The 23,748-nt window shown below is 31.9% G+C and overlaps 2 protein-coding genes across 2 annotated transcripts; both read right to left on the bottom strand.

The window, feature by feature from the left end:
- LOC110690806 (cationic peroxidase 1-like) lies at nt 1-2,923 on the bottom strand. Its single transcript, XM_021867692.1, has 4 exons — nt 2,652-2,923; nt 1,830-2,021; nt 1,529-1,694; nt 1-550 (listed from the first exon to the last, which is right to left on the bottom strand). Exons 1-4 carry the CDS (start codon nt 2,853-2,855, stop codon nt 147-149), a joined length of 966 nt encoding a protein of 321 aa, XP_021723384.1. The 5' UTR covers nt 2,856-2,923; the 3' UTR covers nt 1-146.
- A 10,929-nt stretch (nt 2,924-13,852) lies between these two features.
- Nucleotides 13,853-16,242, bottom strand: LOC110690633 (cationic peroxidase 1-like). The gene is made up of 4 exons (XM_021867481.1): nt 15,886-16,242; nt 15,182-15,373; nt 14,909-15,074; nt 13,853-14,426 (listed from the first exon to the last, which is right to left on the bottom strand). The coding sequence occupies exons 1-4, from the start codon at nt 16,087-16,089 to the stop codon at nt 14,023-14,025; spliced, it is 966 nt and encodes a 321-aa protein (XP_021723173.1). The 5' UTR covers nt 16,090-16,242; the 3' UTR covers nt 13,853-14,022.
- Nucleotides 16,243-23,748: the final 7,506 nt, after the last annotated feature.

The raw sequence follows: 23,748 nt of genomic DNA, 5'->3' as shown, positions 1-23,748 counted from the left end.
TATTGGAATCAAGTATTTATTAGAGATAGTAACTTGTGCACACCTTTTTCTATGATTGGAATTACAAACATACAATTAACCATCCTATAGTTAGTTCTTTTTTTATATTTATTCCATACAATACACACGTTAATCTATAGCAAGTTTCAAAATTTTGGAGCATTAACCTTCCTGCAATTAGTTCTAATCTCTCCTTTAGTGCCGGTAAGAACACCAGTTTGTCCAAACTTTGTTATTGCCGTAACATATTGCTTGAAAAAATTATCCTGATTTGAACTATAATTCGCGACAATGGCATCTGTGATTCCTCCCTTTCCAGTGTATAGTTCTTGATCAATGCCAAGAAGACCTTTTTGTTTCAACAAGTTTTTGAAGTATGCATTGTCAAACACGTATGGTGTGGTGGAGTCGATTGGTATACGTTCGCTATTGTTTCCAACCTTGGGGCAATGTGCTTGCATCGCCTTCGCAAAGGCAGGATCTATGTTCTTATCGTCATAGATATGCTTTCGGAAGGTTAAGCATCTTGCCCTACCAATTGTGTGAGAACCTGTACTCAAGAAACAACATTAGTCAAAATTTACAATTTGTGACTTTTCATATTATTTTAGGTCAGTATCTCTCATTGTGTCTACAAAATTATAACGTGTACTCTCTCTATCTCATAATATAGGATCACTTATTATTTTTCAAGAGACGAAGTATAAGCTTTGTATGTATGGTAATTATTATATTAAAATAAGGTAATTAAAGGTAGGAAAATTTGTGAGAAAGGTCCTTTTAAGTAGACCTTTTTGCGACAAAGGCCCTTTTATAAAAAAGGTGGCATAAAAGGTCCTTATATCATATTTGGGTTGTGAGTAGGGTCCTTTGATCATTTTCCGGCACTGACTTTTTTATTTTCAGGTCAAAAAAAGCAACGTGTAAAGCAAGTGACTTATTAAGTTCCTTTTTTTCCCTATTTTCTCTCATTGTGGGGAGGATTAGTCTTGAATTACTTTGAATAGCCTTTACTTTTAATTTATGGAATTACAATTGAAGTTTCGGTGTTAATTGTTTTCAGAAATTAGGGTTTGATAAGGGAAAAAAGGGGAAAACGAGGGAAAAGAGGAGGGTTAAAAAAGGAAACTTAGATGTGACTTTTTTTGGCCGGGAAATAAAAAGTCAACGTCGGAAAATGGTCAAAGGACCCTCCTCACAACCTAAACATGATATAAGGACCTTTTGTGTCACCTTTTTTATAAAAGGACCTTTGTCACAAAAAGGTCTACTTAAAAGGACCTTCCTTACAAATTTTCCTTAAAGGTAATATAGTAAAATGAATCCATTACTATATTATTGGATGGACTAAATACTAGTACTAGATAAACAAATAACTTATCACATAAAAATAATTAGGTTTATTATTAAAGAAATTGCCTCCTGTTCTAAAAAAAAAAATAAAAAAAATAAAAATAAAAATAAAAATAAAATAAAACAAAAAGGAAAAAGAAATTGCCTCCTTAGTGAATAATAGAAGGGAAATTACCTATCAAAGCCACAAATTCTTCTGTTGTATAGCCTTTTTGTTTAAAGGCCATAATTAGAGCTGGTAATTTCGCATTAAAAAGAAAACCTAAGGCATCAGTCAACATCTTATGTGGTTCAGTTGAATCTCTTCTTCCTAATGGTAATGGCCACGCTGGTCCACCAAGCTAGAAATTCATGATCAATAAAAAAGAAATGAATTAAAGGAAAAATTTAACATAGTAACTTAATAAAATTTATCAATAATTAACAAACAAAATAATGATTAAGGTGGAACATGAAAATAATTACGATAATCATACCGTAACAACAGAGTCTCGAGCAGCTGATGCTAATATATCAGCACATGATACAACACCAGGGCATGTTTTTTCTAGTCGAGCTTTGATCCTATCAATGACTTCGTATCCCCAAGTTGAATTTGCATTTATAAAAGAAGACTTCTCCCCGGATTTATTTGGTGTATCGTCGAGTAATATTGATCCATCACATCCCTAATTATGTATTAAATAAAAAAATTAAGCTACAATTGTTTTTTTTAAGCTAATGATTACAAAAATCTATATATATATTTTTTCCTAAATTAAAAAGTAAATTATATGGGAAATTCATAGCCACCCCCACCCTCACCCCCACCCCCATCCCTATCTCTACCTATGTAATGATGGATAAACTTGATTGGCTCCTGTTTTCTTCCAAAATAAAACAAATTTTTAAGAAGTAAATTTACCATTTATTTACTAATATGAAGCTATGATGAAAAGGAAAAAAAAAAAAAAAAGGATTTAATTAAAGCTTACATATATCAGATTGAAATTTCACAATATTACTTACATATCCCAAAACTTGACAAAACTGACCCTCCCTCTCATGTGTCCACGGAGAAGAGAACATGGAAGATCGTATAATTACATTCGAATGTATAATAGATATTATTTTAATTTATGGTTAGAATTCTAACTCTAATAAGAGTAATGAGGAGGATATTGACATGAATTAATATTGCATGGAAAAAATCAATTAATTGTTGTTTTATTGTGATCCCTAAATTATTTAAATTGTGCACATGTTATATATGTATGTATAAAAACTTTAAACACTTAGTCCTAAGATATTAGACTTACACCAATTCCACAATCACTGAAATGAAGATGAAGAAGAGATCCACCCATGCCAGGTTCTTTCTTTAACGTTTGCCTAATTTCATCTTCAATTATGCTTTTAACTTGGGGGCATGATTTTGCATAGTAATTCTCGGATAATTGAGCGACTGCCGATCCGAAAACTACAAAGATCAAGCACAATTGAAGCAACGAGGAGGAAGCCATGGATGATATTTAAATAGACTAGAGAATATGCATAAAATATTAGGAAATAAATTAAAATAATTGTTAAGTTACTATCTCAAATTATTATGTTTTATGGATCTATTGTATTTTCTTTTATAGTGTTTGAAAATTATCTACACACTCTATTTTTGATGACCATGCTTGTAAAGTGCAATGCAATTCCCTTATTTAGCATATCTAATTATGAAATTGTCAAATTTATTCAATATTATTTTAGCTTGGTTATTAGTTGGTTTATTTGATCTTGGTTTATATTAATTTTTGAACATTGTAAACATTTAGCGTTTGTGTGGTTGCTTATGCATTAGGGTGTAACGGAAGTATAAAACCACGCATGATGTGTGTTCGTGAATATTTTGCACACATATGTAATAATCGGCTAAGAAATAAAAATGTTATATTTTGTAATTGCATTGAAGTTTAGTGAATTAAATTAGTTGGTCATGTTAGTCATGTATGTAGTGTAATATACTGTCATATAATTTTCTCTTTGTTAGGTGCAATTTTACTATAATTTTCTATAAATTTAGAGTTAGCGAATAAATCTGCTAAATATACATACCCCAACATTAATTACATTCAAAATTTTTGATATCTTATATTTCTAACAATTACATTCAAATTTTCTATCGTTGTCTTTATTGCTAATTGGTTAAGCCTTAAAATAATCCGTGGAAATTCAATATAAGGCATTCAATCATTGTATACATAAAGTGTTTGAACATACAATAATTTACATTAAAAAAAGGAATATAGCTATCACAATGAGTATAAATCATCATACTCAACTCCACAATATAGCTACACCCAGTGGCGGATCCAGGATTTCAAAGTAGGGGTAGCACTAAATAATAGGGAAAAATAATATACAACTACTAGCCTACTAACTTGAGACTAAAAAAAAAAGAGCTAAATTTAAGCTAGTAATAACACGCCAAGTTTTTTGCTTAATGTAATGGGATTTTGTAGAAAAAGTTACCATCAATTTTTCAAATAACTATAGATTTTGCACCAAGTTATGATTACGGATAAAATTATGAACAATATATATCAAAATATTTGGTATTACAATCAAATAAAATTAGTCAAATTAATAAGAAATAACTAATTTTCTTCACGAACAAATTTTATTCCATACTATTAATTGTTCTTAACCAGTTTTTTATGAGAGTTAGAAAGTAATTTGGAGATAAAAAAAATAATAATAAAGCATTGATGATTTTCAAAAAAAAAAAAAAAAAAAAAAAAGTCATATAAATGAACTGAAAAAAAAAAAACATCGTGGGTTAGGGGGAGGAGATTCGAACGTAAGACTCCAAGGATACTAGAAAAACTTCAATAATATTGTCAAGTTAGCATTTTTAATCTTTATAAGCTATTTTACAGAAGGTCTTTTTGTAAACAATTTTTTTTTTTTCGGGGGTAGCACGTGCCCCCCCGGGTCACTACGTGGATCCGCCAATGGCTACACCCGTCACAAAAATTCACTTCACAAGTCCAAGAAGGTTTTACCTCAATATGAAAATGATGAAAGTTGCTCCCAGCATGTAATCCCCCATATTTTCAACTTAATTATAATTTATTTATATATTATTCTTACAATTATTTTTATGTCAATTTCATTGAATAAATTATTTTTATGAAAAGATTTAAGTAAACTAATATGTTTTTGACTAATTTACAAACAATTTTTAACTTAATAGCCCAAAACCTCAAATTTTACTCCTAATCTAATTAGGAAACCCAAAGCCCAAATAAAACTCTCAAAAACCCTCACACTTTTCCTCTTTCTCACGTAAAAAAAAAAATAATAATAATTAGCTTTCACTCTCCTTCTTCTCCCTGCATTCACGAACAGCAAACAAAAAAAAAAACCCTCGAAGCTCCTGCCGCCGCACCAGCCACACGAACCACCTCCTTACCGGCCGCCTGCATCGCCGCCCCTCACCGGCCGTCGGCCAGCCGCGCCCCCTGCAGTTTGCCCCTTCTTCTTCCCTTTTCTTTACTTCTTTTTATTTTATTTAAATTGATTTAAAGTTGTAATCTTTGTTTAATTTTTATTCTAAATGATTGTTATTATGGTTTGATATTATACTTGGGTTGTAAAAGATTATGAATTTATGAGTTTTGACATGTTTAATTTATTATAGAAAATTTTAGATTTGTTTAATTAAGAAAATAAGGGTTTAAACATTGATTTTTCATGTGTTTAGGGCTTGAAAACGTGTTAATTGGGTTATCTAATCATACTATATTTAAATTACGTTAAGGTATAATTATTTTAATCATATACAAATTTTCAGATTTATTAAAGTTTCAATTTTTATGAACAAGTTGTGTTAATTTCATATTTTTATACTTCTAGTCTTATAAAATAATCATTGTGGGTATTTTATGATTAAAAAAGCTTTGAACTTTAAAATTCTAATCTCAAGAATAAATTTTCAGATTTTATACTTTTATTTTGAAGCCTCTAATTGCATTGAATTGGTATATTTTTTGGGTTTTTAACACACTAACTTGCTATATAATGATTATTTCAAGTAATTATGCTTATGGGGTTATTTAATATACTTAAAATAAATTTCCAGATTTATTTACTTACTTTAAAGTTGCTGTAATTAAGTTGGGATGTTATATTATTAACTTTGATTATTGGGGACAATTTAAAGGCTTTATTTTGATGATTTAAGAGGTTTTAAAGTAGTTTAGTATTGCTGTAAATTTATTTGCTTTGGTATTGATTTATTTCTAATTGTTTGGTTTAGGAGAGGACTTTGTAGAAGGCGACTTCTAGTTTTAAAGTGGCAAACCGGATTGTTTACACAAGGTACGTACAAGTTATGAAACCTTGCTTGTAGGTGCATGTTTAAGGACGGATCGAGAACTTAGTATCATGTATAGGATTGACTGGGTTAAATTGTCTGGTTATACATTGTGAATTTCAAATGATGTGCACTAGTTTATAATGCAAGTATTATTTGTGCTCTAATTATGCAAGGTGCGCTTAAAGGCAAAGATATGTGATTGGTGTAAATATTAAATTATTACTCATTCATGATTATGCAAACAGGATGAGTAAAGGAGAAATTCAAATCTTGTAAGACAAGGTTAAGGTTTTGGGGTGCCTTATGCACTCAAGGTGTTTATACACCGAGGTAGTAAAGGAATAATTAATAAATGTTGTTTGTCACTAATAAATCAAGAATTTAAATTGAGAATTTGCCATGTTTGATTGAATTGTGTTTGGAATGTTTGTATTGTAATGTATATGAGTCGTCACCAAGACTAAACCTGTAAATCACGTAAAGTGCAAGATGGATGAGCAATAAAACTCTGGAATGGTGCACATCTGGAGTAATGACAATCAGGGGTTCGGGTTCATGGGGTATTAGTCGTGTACTTTTATCGAGGCCGTTTGATCTACGAGTCTCCTATTTCAAATATTATTTTTCTAAAACTAGGAGTTAGGTGAGATCTCATACTAACTACGGTCACGGAGTCGCGCTCGTGGTCGTTGGATGTTTATTGATGTTTCCGGAAGGAGGCATGAGGTTTTTCTTTTATTGATGTTCCAAATGGGACATGGGTTGGACAACCTTGTCTATTGCTAAATCCAATGAAATAAATAAGTGAGTCAGTTAATATCAATTAGTGAGGTCTTAATAAATTTGATAATTGAGTCATGAGTTGAGTCTGTACTTAATGATGCTTGTGCTTGATTATTAGTAGCATGTTAGGTATTTTCTTAATTTATTTCGCAGCTTGTATGTACTCAGCTTTGCTGACTGCGTGCTTTTGTGCGTGTCTTTCTTTGGTCATGGCCTTCGCCTTTCAATGACCCTGTGACGATCCAATTTTTACACTTGTAATATTGGGGAGCAGAATAACCACAGGTTCTTACACAAGCAGCATTCATCAGGGTTGTGGGATCTTGAGTAGAGAGTTGGTTGTTTGCATTTTATTTCTTTTGCAAGTTTGAATTTATTTTAATTTGATTTTATTTGACACTAATTCTTTTGGGTTTGAATTTATTCGAACACTGGATTTGATCACTTACTACTTTTATTGGGTTTTGAATAAGGGCCTTAATGGTTCCAACTTGTAACACTTATTTTGATTTAATCCTTTTACCTTGAAGTTTATTCATAACTGTTTTAGTTTTCCGCTGCTAATTTCTGAGATAGCCTTAACGTTTGAACACGTGGCGGTAGCACGCCAGTAATTCTCTTGAAATTGTTCAGGTTATATACAGGTTTCTCACAGGTTTTTAAGAGAGAATTATTGGGGTGTTACACAACATCTGCTACAAAAATCCACTTACAAGTCCAAGAAGGTTTTAACCTCAATATGAAAATGATGAAAGTTGCTCCCATCATCTGCTACAAAAATCCACTTACAAGTCCAAGAAGGTTTTAACTCAAAAAACATAAGGCAATGTTGAAAGTTACCAATGTAATAATTATCTTCTTTGGTCTTCAGTTTGTACAATGCCTATTGCAATTATTACAAAATGAGTGATTATTTTACAAAGAAAGGATTAACCCTCTAGCCTTATAAAGTGGACAAGACTAGGGGTGAAAGTAATTCAGTTTAAAACCGAACTGAATAAGAAATACGAAGTTTTTTTTTTTTTTTTTAGATGCGGTTTGGTTTTGAAAAATAAAAAAATGCAGTTTGCAATTTGGTTTGTTTATAGGTTTAGAAAAACCAAAAAAAAAAAATTCGAACTAAAATTTAGGCCCAATTCATAATTGCCTAGAGCCCAACCAAGAGCGATCTACTCTATCCAAAAACTGGTTTTGAAAATTAAGCCAAAAAAGTTACTCTCTCCATTTTTTTTTTTATTTAAGGTTACACTTGCTATTTAGGGCATATACTTTGCAAGAATTGTGATAAGCAATTATGTAAATCCCCTTATTTGACATGTATTTTACATAAAGTTGTCAAGTTGGTGGGTATTTGAGTCTGGTTCAATTGGATCGGGTTAGACCTATTCTATAAATCTATTTCATAGTTGAGTAATGCTAAATTAATACTTTGTGTCCTTACAAGTCAAAATATAAAATGGATTTTTTTAGGCTAGATTGGATAGAGTTGCTAATTAAGTTAGTAATTAACATTTTTTCCTAGAAACCATATAATAATTTATTATCTCCGCCAATGAACTTAAAATCTTTGGTAGGATAGGAATTTCAGCTGCAAACTGACTCTCCTTCTCGCTGTCAATGGCTCGGCCTTAGCCTACTATTTTGCTCCCTTCTTTGAAGAGATTTGATAGTAAGAGGATAAGCCTTCCTTTTCATCAACATGAGGGAGAGTATAATGAGAAAACCCATATGGAGTGGTGTGTTTTCCCACATTAATTGAGTGTATAAGTGAGAGTTTGTATTGGGATGTGTATCCCATATTGAAGAAAGAAGATAATTATGTCCACTTTATAAGGCTAAGGGGCTACTCCCCTCATTGCAGTATGGTTTTGAGGTTGAACCTCTTTGGTCGAGTAAAAAAGACACTTGTAGTGGGTGTGGCCTAGGCCCGACCTCCTTATTAGGAACAGTATGGTATCACTAGATAGGTGTGTACATGAACTAAATTGATAAATAAACTACTCAGACTCAAGCTTGATTATTGAAGCTCGCATATGTTTGTTAATATAAATTAATAAATTAGCCGAACTTGAACAACGAACTCGTTTATTTATTCAATCGTTTATTTATGTACATGAACTCTCATTTTTTTTCCTTTCATAATATACATGTATATTATTTGAAGAAACGAAATCAAGGAAAATAACAAACAAAAAAGAATAAGATGTGATATGTCAAATACAAAGTGCTTTGATGTAAAATACAACTTTGCATTGATAGAATTCATCATTTTATAACTTTTTTTTACATTATTAGTGATATGATATATCATCGATATCACAAAATATGTGTGTGATATATTTTCCTGTGTTGATATTATTAGAAAATAATAGATTTAAAATTATTTATGTCAATATATATTATTTAGTCAATGTATCTTTATGATATATGGTTATGCTAAAAAAAAATAAAAATAAAAATGGTTATGATAGTATATGTTTTAGAATATTATTCCCTACCTTGTGAGTATAGGTTTTGTATACCAATTGGTTAATAATACTAAAGTCATACTATGAACTCTTTACCCCTAATTTGTCATACCAACTAACAGTTATTATTTTTAGTCCAAATTTTATAATTAAGGTTTTTTTATGATGGTACTTTTGAGATTTTCAAATGACAAAAATATAAATTAAAGCTCATTCGATTCATTGAAGAAGCTCATATAAATTAAAGTTTGCTCTTGAAAAAAGCTAGCTCATCAACTCGCTTTTTAAACGAGTCATCATTCATGACTATTTTTACCGAGCAACTTTATCTAGCTATAATTGATCAACGTCTGTTAAGATAAGAAGAATATATTAGGGAATATATTTGATATATTTGTGTTTATATTGTGTTATCTTTAGGTAGGATAATATTTACTAAATATTTCCTAAGATAGATATGAATTAGATTCCTACGTTGATTAGGTTTCTAAGAGATGTGTATAAATATTTGATTGATGAAGAATGAGAGGAACAAGACTTTGAGATTATTTTGACATGGTATCATGAGCCAGGTTAAAGAAACCCTATTTTTTTCGTGAGAATTGAGTGAAAAAAAAATGTAGAAAATCTTGCAGAAGATGGGTGATAAAGTGGCAGGAAGCATGCACGAGCAGAGGTCTTTGACCACTAAAAATGATGCATCAAGTTTAATTGGTGTTTCGGCAGAACAAATTCAACAGATTATGGATGTTTTACATCCGAAAAATAAGCAATTGCAAGGGAAGTCAAATTTGATACCTTGGATTGTGGATACGGGTGCATCAAATCATTTTACTTGTGATTTTACGGTGCTAAAAAATGTGAAGAGAATACAAAATTGTCTCGTTGGTTTGCTAGATGGGCAATCGGCTAATGCAGATGAATTAGGAATGGTGATATTGCCAGGAGGATTAAAACTTGATAATGTGCTATATGTGCCACAATTAACTTGCAATTTAATTTCTGTGACTCAATTAAGTGATGAATCCAGATGTATAATGCAATTTACTAACAAAATATGTTTGATACAGGACCCGCAGGCGAGGAAGGTGATTGGTGTGGGTGAACGTGAGGATGGACTGTATTTTTTCCGCAGTGTTCCTCAAGTGAAGGCTCTAGCAGTGGATGGAGCATCATCGTTTGACCTATGGCATCAACGGATGGGACATCCCTCAGAATCGGTGTTGAGAATGATTCCAACTGTGAGTAGTTCTTTTCGGAGACATAATAAAGCATGTGATATTTGTCCTCGGGCAAAACAATCTAGGTGTAGTGTCCCAACTTGTGAAAATAAAGCCAGTCGCATATTTGAACTTGTTCATGTAGATTTGTGGGGATCATATAAAACACCTTCTTCATGTGGGGCTCATTATTTTTTAACAATATTTGATGATTTTTCTAGAGGTGTTTGGATTTATTTGTTGCGGAATAAAACGGATGTTGAATTGATGTTTTTGAATTTTGTTGTTGTGGTTAAACGCCAATTTGATCAAGTAATAAAAGTTGTTAGAAGTGACAATGGGACGGAATTTAATTCATTGAGAGATTATTTTTTGACAAATGGCATTTTATTTGAAACATCTTGTGTGGGAATACCTCAACAAAATGGGAGAGTCGAGAGAAAACAATAACATATTTTAAATGTGGCGAGGGCTTTGAGATTTCAAGGAAATTTGCCTTTGAAATTTTGGGGGGAGTGTGTTCTAGCAGCATGTCATTTGATTAATAGGACCCCGACCCCATTGCTTGACAATAAGACACCATTTGAAGTATTATTCAACAAACCTCCGTCATACGAGTATATTCGGGTATTTGGTTGTTTGTGTTATGCTCATAATCAAAGAAGTAAGGGAGATAAGTTTGCGAGTCGGAGTAGAAAGTGTGTGTTTTTGAGATACCCATTTGGGAAGAAAGGATGGAGGGTATTTTATTTGGAGACCGAAGAAATTTTTGTGTCCCGTGATGTACGATTTTTTGAAGACATTTTTCCATTTCCAACACATGTAAATAAGGTGCCCAATGTTTCTAAACCGACATTGGAGGCAGGGGACATGTTTAGTGATGATGATGAGTGGGTACAGCTTCAGCGTGGGACTGATCAACCCACCAGAGACCCAGCAGGTGCTGGTCGAGGGAGGCAGCAACCACCTCTGTACACTGACCAGCCTGTAGGCTCCCCAGCAGGTGCTAGCAGCAACTTCCAGTAGCCAAGACCTGCTACTGCTCAGCCCGCAGAAATTCCATCGAGCGCTGAGCCAAGCAGTAGCGAGTAGCATCAACAGAATGTGGGTGTGAGTAGTGAGCAGCAAAGAGAGGAGGTAGTGAGTGAGGTACTGCTGCAGCGTGAGCATGAAGGTGAGCAAGGGCAAGTGGAGGTGATGATGCGTGAAACTGAGGAGGAGTTTGGGAAAGGAAAAAGGACCAAAATTCCAAACACCAAATATTGAGACTTTGTCACTCATACAATTCAAAAATACAGTCCATCGTCAAGCACGCCAATTGCATCATCTTCCTCAGTTACTCCTTATCCTCTCACATATTTTGTTGATTGCTCACGTTATTCTGAGAAACATAAAAAGTATATTGCAGCTATAACAGCAGGGAATGGGCCTAGATCTTTCAAAGAGGCAATGAAACATGCCGGTTGGTGAGATGCAATGGCTGCAGAAATAAAAGCCTTAGAAGAGCAAGGTACGTGGGTTCTGCAGAAACTTCCACCAGGGAAGAAAGCTTTGGGAAGTAAGTGGGTGTACACAGAGAAACGTGATGAGCACGGAAACTTGTTGAGGTTGAAAGCTCGATTAGTAATATTAGGCAATCATCGGGTGGAAGACCTTGATTACAATGAGACATTTGCACCAGTTGCAAAGATGACTACAATCCGAACGTTTCTAGCAGTAGCAGCAGTGAAGAATTGGGAAGTACATCAGATGGATGTGCAAAATGCATTTTTACATGGAGAATTGGAGGAGGAAATTTACATGAAAATTCCTCCAGGTTTCAATAAAAATAACTCTGATTTTGTGTGCAGGATGAAAAAATCATTGTATGGTCTGAAACAAGCTCCTAAATGTTGGTTTGCAAAATTAACTGCGGCGTTGAAGAAATATGGATTTAAACAATCTTACTCAGATTATTCTTTGTTCACATTTACCAAAGGAACATTGCAGTTGAATGTGTTTATATATGTTGATGACTTGATTGTTGCAGGGAACAATAAAGTAGCCTTATCAAAATTTAAGGCATACTTGGGAGATTATTTTAAGATGAAGGACTTGGGAGTATTAAAATACTTCCTAGGACTCGAGGTTGCGAGAAGTAAGTAGGGCATCTATATTTGTCAACGGAAATATGCATTAGACATTATTTCTGAAACTGGTTTGTTGGGAGCAAGCCTGCAGATTTCCCGATGGAACAAAATCATAAATTAGCTCTTGCGGAAGGCAGAGTATTGGAGGATGTGGAGAAATATAGACGGCTTGTTGGTCGTCTGATTTATTTATGTGTAACTAGGCCGGATCTAGCATATTCTGTTCATATTTTATCTCAATTTATGCAGAATCCGAAGGAAGCACATTGGGAGGCCGCACTTAGAGTTTTGCGTTATTTGAAGAAACATCCAGGGCAAGGAATACTTCTTCGCTCAGATAGTGAATTGCAACTTGAAGGTTGGTGTGATTCTGATTGGGCTAGTTGTCCTTTGTCTAGGAGGTCTTTGACGGGTTGGTTTGTGTTACTTGGTTTTTCCCCAATATCATAGCGGACCAAGAAACAACCCACAGTTGCTACATCATCTGCGGATGCGGAATACAGGTCAATGGCGGCTACGACATGTGAACTAAAGTGGTTGAAACAACTACTAAGAGCTTTGGGTGTATAACATCCGCAGGGTATGAAATTATTTTGTGATAGCCAGTCAGCTTTGTACATTGCCAAAAATCCAGTATTTCATGAAAGGACGAAACATATTGAAATTGATTTGCATTTTGTAAGAAATGCAATTCAGGAGGGACTTATTTCACCTTCGTATGTACCTACGAAGGAGAAGCTAGCAGACATTTTTACCAAAGCCTTGGGGAAGGCTCAATTCGAGACTCTACTTTCCAAGTTGGGCATTCGTGACCTCCATGCTCCAACTTGAGGGGGGATGTTAAGATAAGAAGAATATCTTAGGGAATATATTTGATATATTTGTGTTTATATTGTGTTATCTTTAGGTAGGATAGTATTTACTAAATATTTCCTAAGATAGATATGAATTAGATTCCTACGTTGATTAGGTTTCTAAGAGATGTGTATAAATATTTGATTGATGATGAATGAGAGGAACAAGACTTTGAGATTATTTTGACAACGTCCCAGAATGTAACTAGACTTTGCTTTTGGAATACGTGGAATATTGTTTGAATATTTGCTTAAAATTATTAGAGATTAGTTTACTCCTAATGCCTAGGAATTTTCTCTTCAAAGTGACTAGTTTGTGTTAGTGGCTTGGTGTCATATAATAGTCGTGGCCTGGGTTTAGTTAGTTAATGTAATCACACGATCATGTTTCTTACTTTTAACTTAATTTTGCACCATATAGATTGCTATATAGTTTGTTCAATCGGTTTTCAATAGACGGATATAATAGGCAGCCTTAAAACTTTAAAAGGGTTAATATATATTTGAGTTTTTCTAAGTCAAGTAATCAAGTTTATAAGGCGGTAAAAAACCCTTATTTGAGTAGATGCCGGGTTCAAGAAAGATTATGTCTTCTAAATTTATAGTAAATTTAGCATATATATAATATAACTCGAATATATAGTATCATATAGCATAGTAAAACTTATTAGTCCAAAACCATATATTGGAATAAAGTATTTTATTAGAGATAGTAACTTGTATACACCTTTTTCCATGATTAAAATTACAATCATACGATTGATCTTACATATACTCTTTTTTATATTTAGTCCATACATCACACATGTTCAAAGACTCGAATAAACTATCTACAAGAGCTTGAACATTCATCTATAGCAAGCTTCAAGCTTTTGGAGCATTGACCTTCCTACAGTTAGTTCTAACCTCTCCTTTGTTGCCAGTAAGAACACCAGTTTGTCCAAACTTTGTTATTGCTGTAACATATGTCTTGAAAAACAAATCCTGATTTGAACTATAATTCGCGACTATGGCATCTGTGAGTCCACCCTTTCCGGTGTATAGCTCTTGATCAATGCCTAGGAGACCTTTTTGTTGCAACAAGTTTTTGTAGTATGCATTGTCAAACACATATGGAGTGGTGGAGTCGATTGGCATGCGTTCGCTATCGTTTCCTACCTTAGGGCAATGAGCTTGCATCGCCTTTGCAAAGGCAGGATTTATGTTCTTATCGTCATAGATATGCTTTCGGAAGGTTAAGCATCTTGCCCTACCAATTGTGTGAGAACCTGTACTCAAGAAACAACTTTAGTCTTGCACCAAAAAAAAAAAGAAACAACTTTAGTCAAATTTCACAATCTATGACTTTAGTCAACTTTAGTCAAATTTCACAATCTCTCATCACTTGTATCATATCATTACAATGTTTATACTGTCTTCATCTCATTATATAGAATCACTTACCATTTTTCACAAGAGACATGTTTCGTAGTTTAAGAAGTGTAATATTTTTACAAGGTTATTTTACATGGGAAATTTAAAAAAAAAAATGTAAAAAGTTACATATAAACTTTTAAAATATGGTAATTTCTACAAGTAAATAAAAAAGGTATAATTAATAATGGTACTATAGTAAAATGAATAAATCACTATGCTTCCAAAACAAAAAGAAAAAGAAAAGAATAAATCACTATATCATAGGATGGACTGAATACTAGATAAGCAAATAAAATTGCCTCCTTTTTTTTGTGAATAAAAGAAGGGAATTTACCTGTCAAAGCCACAAATTCTTCCGTTGTATAGCCTTGTTGTTTAAAGGCCATAATTAGAGCTTGTAAATTCGCATTAAAGAGAGCACCTAAGGTGTCAGTCAACGCTTTATGTGGTTCAGTTGAATCTCTTCTTCCTAATGGTAATGGCCATGTTGGTCCACCAAGCTAGAAGATTCATCATATAGTAAATAATTCATATTATTTATCAATAAATTAACAAAAAAAAAACGAAGATCAAGGACTTAAGGTGCAACAAGTTATGATAATCATACCGTGACAATAGAGTCTTTAGCAGCCGCTGCTAAGATGTCAGCACATGATACAATACCAGGACATGCTTTTTCTAGTCGAGCTTTGATCCTATCAATGACTTCGTATCCCCAAGTTGAATTTACATTTATTAATGAAGACTTTTCCCCGGGTGTCTTTGGTGTGTCGTCGAGTAAAATCGATCCATCACATCCCTGATTATATATTAAACAAATATATTAAGCTGCAATATTTTTTTTAAAAAAACTAATGATACAAAATGCTATTTTTTTTTCTTTGCTAAATAAACAAGTAAATTTACCATTCTTTTTAATAATAGGATGATTTGATGAAAGGAATTAAAGATTTTGAATCTTAAGTACATACTTCGTATGTCACCTTGAAATTTCATAATATATCACATTCCCCTAAACTTGACAAAAATGACCCTTCTTATGTGTCGTGTATTAAAGAGAGTGTGGAAGATTAAATAATTACATTCAAATGTATAATAGACATCACTTTAATTTATGATTAGAATTCTAACTTTAAAGAGTAATAACGAGGATATTGACATGAATCAATATTGCATGGAAAAATCAATTAATTTTTGTTCACATATTTTTTTCTCCTAGGACCAATTTTAGGATTCCTAGTAAATTAGCTTTATTGTGCACAACTTATATAACGAAAAATTGAACACTAACTTCTAAGATGATAGACTTACACCAACTCCACAATCATGGAAATGAAGATGAAGAAGAGATCCACCCATGCCAGGTTCTTTCTTTAAGGTTTTCCTAACCTCATCTTTTATTATGCATTTAGCTTGGGGGCATGATTTTGCATAGTAGTTCTCGGACAATTGAGCAAATGTCGATCCGAAAACTACAAAGATCAAGCATAATTGAAGCAACGAGTAGGCAGCCATGGAAAAAAAATATAAAAATAGACTAAAGATTATACATAAAAAAATATAAGGAAAATAATAATAATAATAAAAAAAAAAAGTTAAGTTACTATCTCAAATAATAATGTTATATCGATCTAAACTTGTATTTTCTTTTATAGTGTTTAAAAATTATCTACACACTCTATATTTAATGACCAAGCTTGTAAAGTGCAATGCAAATCCCTTTATTTAGCATTAATCTAATTATGAACTTGTCAAATTTAACGTTTTTTGGGTTTTTGACTCAACAAAAAAAAAAAGGTAATCTTTGATAAACAACTAATATGAGCAATGCATCTTAGCTAGCAAGTCTATCTTATCAATTAAGATATTAATGTAGTACATGTATCATGTACGTAATACGTAGTCTAATACTTCACAAAAGAAAGAACGAAAATAATATTTCATGAAAATGATAAACTGTTGACCCAAAACTTTCTAGAGGCAGAAATATAAGCTCCGAGTAGCTTAACTTGGAATTAGTTAAGAATTTTGACATAAATTCTATGAACACAACCATAAATATTAATGGGATCAACACCTTGTCTAGAACAACCGCCAAATAAAAGTGTATCTCAAAAAGAATATGCTCGTATTTTAGGTAGTTTATTGTACATCATCAATTGTACTAAACATGATATAGCTTTTGTTGTTAACAAATTAAGTCGTTTATCCAAAGGAGATCACTAGGAAGCATTAAAAATGTGAATTGGATTATCTAAAGCAAACACAAAACTTTTGTTTGCATTACACTAAATATCGTGTTGTACTCTTAAAGAATATAGTGATGCAAATTGGATAACGTACTGGCCCCAAGGATTCGAAATCCACCATTGGATATGTATTTACACTAGGTCGAGGGGCGATGTCTTGAAAGACATCTAAGCAAACTTGTATAATGGCTTGATTCACCATGGAGTTCGAATTTATAAGCTGATTAAGAAGCTGATGAGTGGATTCGAAACTTTTTAGAAGATATTCCTAGTTGGCCAAAACCTAGATATAATTTCATTTGTCAAGCAGAAAAAGGAATTGAAGGGCAAGAAATGTCATGTACTCATGTATAACAGAAAGCCTAGACATATACGTCTTAGACATGATTCCATTAAAGAACTATTCTCATGGAAAATTATTACTACCTTTGTGTTTATTAGTTGACACGTTTTGACTTTAGCACTATTCACACACCTCCCTTTGATCATGTTTTGTGATTTATATGCATGGAAAAATACAGTCAAGTGGAATCTTGTTAGATTCGTCACAATTAGGGATGGCAATATTAAGTGGATATCCACAAACCCGCTCCACCCGCTATAAATATATGGACGAAAACCCGAATTAAATGGATGAAAAGCGGGTGACGGATGAAGCGGGTGATGGATCGGATCGGATGTGGATGATACTTTTTTCATCCGCTAACCATCCACCCACCCATTTAACATATATTAGATTTTTTAATTTAAGAATTTTAATAATAAAATATGAAATGTGCAAGAAAATTACTTATTTTTTATGTTGCAAATTAATTTTTCAAACATATATTGTTATTGTTTCATTTTTAATTAATAAAATAAAAAAAATTATAGTACAAATAACCGAATTTAGAGTTTATGTGAGTTTTTTTTCCATTTTAATACTTATCCATTAATCATCCGCTCCACCCGTTTCATCCGCGGATGATGGACGGACGGATATGGATGATAGGTGAAGCGGATGATGGATGGATATGGATGGAGCGATTAAAGTAATGGATGGATGCGGGCGAAGCTCCACCCGATCCGAATCCGATCCATTGCCATCTCTAGTCACAATGTATATTTTTATAATATCAACTTTTTATAATTTTTGCAATCGATAATTAAAGATATTAATGATTTAATATGTGCATTGTCAAACGTGATTAAAGAAACGTGTCAAATAAAAAGAAATGGAGGAAGTATGATAGAGAGGTAAAAAAGATAACATTGTGGAACCATTAACAAATTGTTGTGTGATTGATTCAAAATAGTTATGCCTATTTATTAGGAGTAGTAGTTACGTGTAATTGGTCATGCCTAAAGGCTTTAGGAGTATGTTAGTGGGTCAATTTGTTTATTAGTCAATTTCATGTTTATTGTTGAGAAATATTAGGAGATAGTGGGTTTGTTAGTGGAGTCATGCTCCTATTACTAATTATTAGTTGCCATATTTTTTAGCTTTGTTTTATACGTGATATTGGCCTATATAAGGCAAGGCAGTGATGTTTTGTTTAAGTAAGAAAGCAATGAATGAATTATATACTCTTATCTTTCACTTTATATTAAAATTTCCAACACAAATGACTTAGTGTTATAAAATTAAAGAGAAAGAGGAGAAATTAGGAAGAATAGATCAGTCTATATTATTCTATAGAGTGGGGATATATATATATATATATATATATATATATATATATATATATATATATATATATATATATATATATATATATATACAATATAACTAGGGTTTGCTTAGTTAACAATAAACCCTAGTTCTAAAACATTCCGAAATGATAAAGGAGGATAATGGATATCCATACAATTTTTCATAACACTCCCCCTTGGATGTCCATTATCGAAGACTGCCTCATTAAAACCTTACTACGAAAAACCCTGTGGAATAAAAACATGGTGAAGAAAAAAGAGTACATCATTCTTCGTAATACGCTCGAGATGTTGCCTCATTAAAAACCTTACCAGGAAAACCCAATTCGGGACAAAACCATGGTCAAGGGAAAAAGAGTGCAGCGCGTATTTTCTCCTCCTGATGAATACATAACTTGAGATCTTCTAGTGCCGCAATGATGAATCCACTATGTTTGGATATCTTCTCATATGTAGTAAGTAAAGTATCATTCGTTGATCTTCGACTCTCCTAAGCTGAAGTTGCATCTTCAATTCTTCAAGGCTTCACGTGAACATGTGAAGTGTCTTCATTTCACCATACATGTGTTTATCTCTAATATCATTATTTCAAATCTCTGTTTAATAGTTGATTTAAAAATTAAACTTATGCGGTTATGACTTCTTCTGGAAGTCGTTAATAATAAATATTGATGATCATTATTTGATCAAAAATTCATTAATACGAGTAATAATTTGATGACAAAACTTGATATTGTTAATATCATTCTTCTCATATGAATTATAATATAACAGATGTAATTATATATGCTAATCATGGTTCTTTTGGACCATAAGAAAACATTGTCACGCATAAGTGATCCATTGATATTCTTTAGACGTTTCATAATTAACCTACACGATAATTTTTCTACGAATACAAATAGTAAATCTCACTAACTCTTATATACTCAAACTTCATGTTGAGATGTCAATGATGTAGTCACATAAAATTTTCAAGAGTTTGATAATTGTAATATTCAAAATTTTGTAGGGCTGGTTATTTAAATACGTCGTATATAAGTTCTTCAGGAACTCTTCTTACATGATTCATGACATGTTATTAAATCGACGTTTTCAATAATTTCATCACAACATATAAATTTTTCTTTGTAATTTTCCTTCAAAGTTACAAATACGCCATACTATATATATTATATTTTGAACAGACGTTCACATATACCACAATTATTGTATAAAACTAATGCATCAATATGAGATATAGAAAACAATATATATAATGAGTAATGCATCTAACAACTTTCAATATATGCAATGAATAATCCATTAACCCATGACTCACACATGTACATGAACATACATAATAAGACTCTAAATAATGCAAGACACTGTACAGTGTGAATTTTAAAATCCATATTTCATTGACTTTTGGTCCATGATAAACTTTAATTATTATCATTATGTCGACATTAAAATGGACATATATTCCAGATCCCTTATTCACTAGTCCATTATATCATGCATATGCATATTATTTATCGGTTCCATTGTGTGCCGGTATTGTAAAATTCCTATAACGTATATTTCGCATGCTATTTTACTATGATATCTGAATGCATTTCTCATTGGTTCCATCATAACTTTTCTTACATAATAGGCCATCTATTAAAATAATTCAGATATCCATACCACACATTAAGGGTATTTCTCACACTATGGTATTAATATACTATTATTATATTTTAAAAGTATCAACTACACTATCTTGCCGTATATCGCATATTTATATTGGAACCGATCATACAAACTACACTTCAGGTGCAGTGATTTAAAGTAAATTGACAAGATCTATCTTAATGTATGCACATAATATCATTATCACCATAATCAAAATATATCTCTCTATTCCTCTAGATGGGTCATAAAGGTATATTAATCAAATCATAGATGTGCAACATATGTTGATACAAAAGTTGGCATGTAACTTTACAAAGTATCATTAGAGGGATCAACTATTTATAGTATTATAATTTTGCCAACTTACTTCAATTCTTCCCCCTAAGTTGGTAAAATAACTCAAATAATGTTGGGGCAATTCTTCACCAACTTAGAATATAATTTCATATGCAACAAATTTCATCTCGTAGGATAATCATATATATTCAACAAAGTTCTATCTCTTCTGGAGAATAATGAAATTTTGTTCTCTTCTAGAGATCGATATTAATAGGGGGTAATAAATTGTGTAGTTGCTAATTTCTTATTCTATTCCTTATGTGCTGACATACAATAGCCCAATCAAGAGAATTGTTATACAAATATAAATTTTCTTGTAATTTCACTAGGTGGTGATCTTCGGGATCACTAGAAAACATTGGTAGTAATACTAGTTACTTAAAATTTTTACATATAACTTGTACGTGGTGAGCTTATGGTCACCTAATATTTGAACATATAATTATTCTAGTGAACTTCTGGTCACCAATTATTCAGAAAAACCAATATATTATCTCTTGAACTTTTCTTTTTACACAAACTATTAAAAATCACAATCTAAATATAGCTCAATGTCAATGTTTTGTCTTGCCATTCAATTAATTTCATATATTTAACATGAGAGAGCGTTAGCACATTATTTCTTTCATATCAAATGAAACTTCAGGTTTTCATAACGGGAATTTATTAAACCCGGATGACCTAATTTAATTATCACATCCAATCACTTCTCTAGATTTGAACTTTGGTCAGTTTTCCAACACTAGTGATCACTTTATTAAACTTATTTCATGCATGGCCATGAATGTGATGTGATATTAGAACACCAACATGTGTTTCTTTATACAATTGGCAAGACAATCAACTAATATTTTATCCAATAATTAATTATATATACTCTGCTGGAGTTTTGACTATAATCTTGATACATGTTAATTAATCTTGTTGGATATTTCATACTGTTTTGGAGACTTTTATATAATCATGAGACATATTGATTTTCCTAAAAATAATTTTATTTTCGAAATGTAATGGGATTTATCATTTCCTCAAATTTGTCATTGTCAATAGTTGCTCAATTCCTTTTTTCGAAGGTTCTTATTATTGTTATTGTTATTATTATTATTTTTTAATCTATTGGACTACAACGCTTTCAGCCGTGCTTTAGGTTTCATTAGTAATCGATGTCCTTCTGGGACAATAATTTTAATTGGAGCATTTACAACTAGTAATGATCAATGACATTCATTTATTTACATCCATCTTCAGGATGGTGTCATTTGTTAATATGTAATATTATGTGGTCGCTTTTATTAAATAAATTATTGACATTGATATTAATACTAATGTATGCACTACTGACCATCAATATATCATACAATTTATGTGCAAGGATTACATATAATAAAGAAATGAATAGTATCTCCCCCCTAATACTTGCATGTGGGGATATGAAATAAATTAAGTCATCTAACATCCTTGAAGTCCCTTGCATTTCAGCCATAAATTCTTTTGGTAATGTCATGTATCAAGCAAAGAAAAATATTCTTATAAAACTCTTACTTGTTCCACTTGCCAAATTATATTAATCTTTATGTTGAAAATTCTGTAAACTATGGGCATAATACATTCTTCAAGTAATTTTCTCAAAATAGCATGTTTAATTAATTTCTTGAACTCATAACACTATTCTTTGCTCAAATACTTATGAACTTTTTCATAAGTTATATTACTTATATATGATCAAGAAAACAACTTACAAATATACTTGTTATTTATTTAATAATCATGAGATTTCTCATTCATTCCAAAAATGAGGTAATAAGTCTCGAATGACATATATTAGAACACATTAGTTTTGTGAACGGAGAATAATCCAGTCAACATACTTTCAAATACTATTAGACATTTATAAATTGTTCTAGAAGGACCCATATAAACTTAAGGAACTCTATGTTCATTCCCAAATGTCCCAGAATTCTATGTTCAATTTACACATCATTCCCATAATCCAACTTCATGTAGGCATATAATATCATATATAATCTATTTTAATCATACATCAATAACTTTTTCAATATAGAAATCATGTCAGTACATTTTATGATAATATCAACTTATAAGGTTGTTAACATATATGCCATGTCAGCAAAATGAAGAAAAACATACTTAGATATTTCACAGAATTCACTATATCAAGGTCATATATAAACTTATGTAGTGCATAATTCAGTGTACACATCAATCATAGTTTTATAACTTTTATGCGTTATGCTCTTCATAGTTAAAAGAACCCTATGCATCACAATATGCATATGACATGTGAATAAGAAAATCATAACTAACATCTTGGATAAATAACATATATTATGTATAAATCACTAAAACAGATTTACTACCCCATATAAATAATCACAAGTATTCAAGAAATAGAGGTTCAAACTTCCTTTTTACAAACTAACCTTTGTATAACCTTGCTTACTGGTATTTTATTGAACCGAGCTTTTCACTTCTGTTATCAAACATGGAGGTATAATAGGTACTATCTGTATCAAGAAAAATAAATGTTACACCTCTAACAAGTATATACATTTCAAGTTTAATAAAAGGCTAAATTCACCAATAATAACTAATCATCCTTATAAACTAATATGGAAATAAATAAGATAAAACTTAGATTATACTCCAAATATTAGAATAATATCCCTAATATGTTCTATGAAGGATAATACATATAACAAAGTCCATAATAAAACACAATGAATCGATGGGATAACAAATTAGCCGAAGTAATAAAACATGCAACTCTACCATTCAACTAGCACATTAGCTTGGAAAACAATGAGTCGTGAAAGTTTTCCATCTCAAACTCACTAGTTCACAAAATCTAACTCACCCAGCCCACATAGCAGTACAAAATTTCGTAATAACAAATTATTATGCAAAGTAGAGGGGCACATAATAATAAATACAGTATATTAGGTAGACAATTAACTAGACAAGTTAGAATTAAAGCCAAACATAACTCTGAGTCGAGGACTTCCCTGATTTTGAGCACGTTTAACACAACATTGTGCCTTCGTTCTCAATTGATGTAGGGTGCCTATAACAAGGATTTTGACGAGTTTGATGACACAATGTCCACCAAAAATCAGCGAGCTAACAAAAGCTTCGGCCGCGAGAATATTACACGCTAGTTGTTGTACAGTACAAGCAGGATCGGAAATACATATTTTCCTCCATAATTGGTGACAGATTC

This window comes from Chenopodium quinoa, unplaced genomic scaffold (assembly GCF_001683475.1).
Source record: "Chenopodium quinoa cultivar QQ74 unplaced genomic scaffold, ASM168347v1, whole genome shotgun sequence".
In the NCBI taxonomy this organism is placed as follows: Eukaryota; Viridiplantae; Streptophyta; class Magnoliopsida; order Caryophyllales; family Amaranthaceae; genus Chenopodium; species Chenopodium quinoa.
Note: the sequence above shows the minus strand (reverse complement) of the source record. Positions and strands in the feature narration are given on the sequence as shown.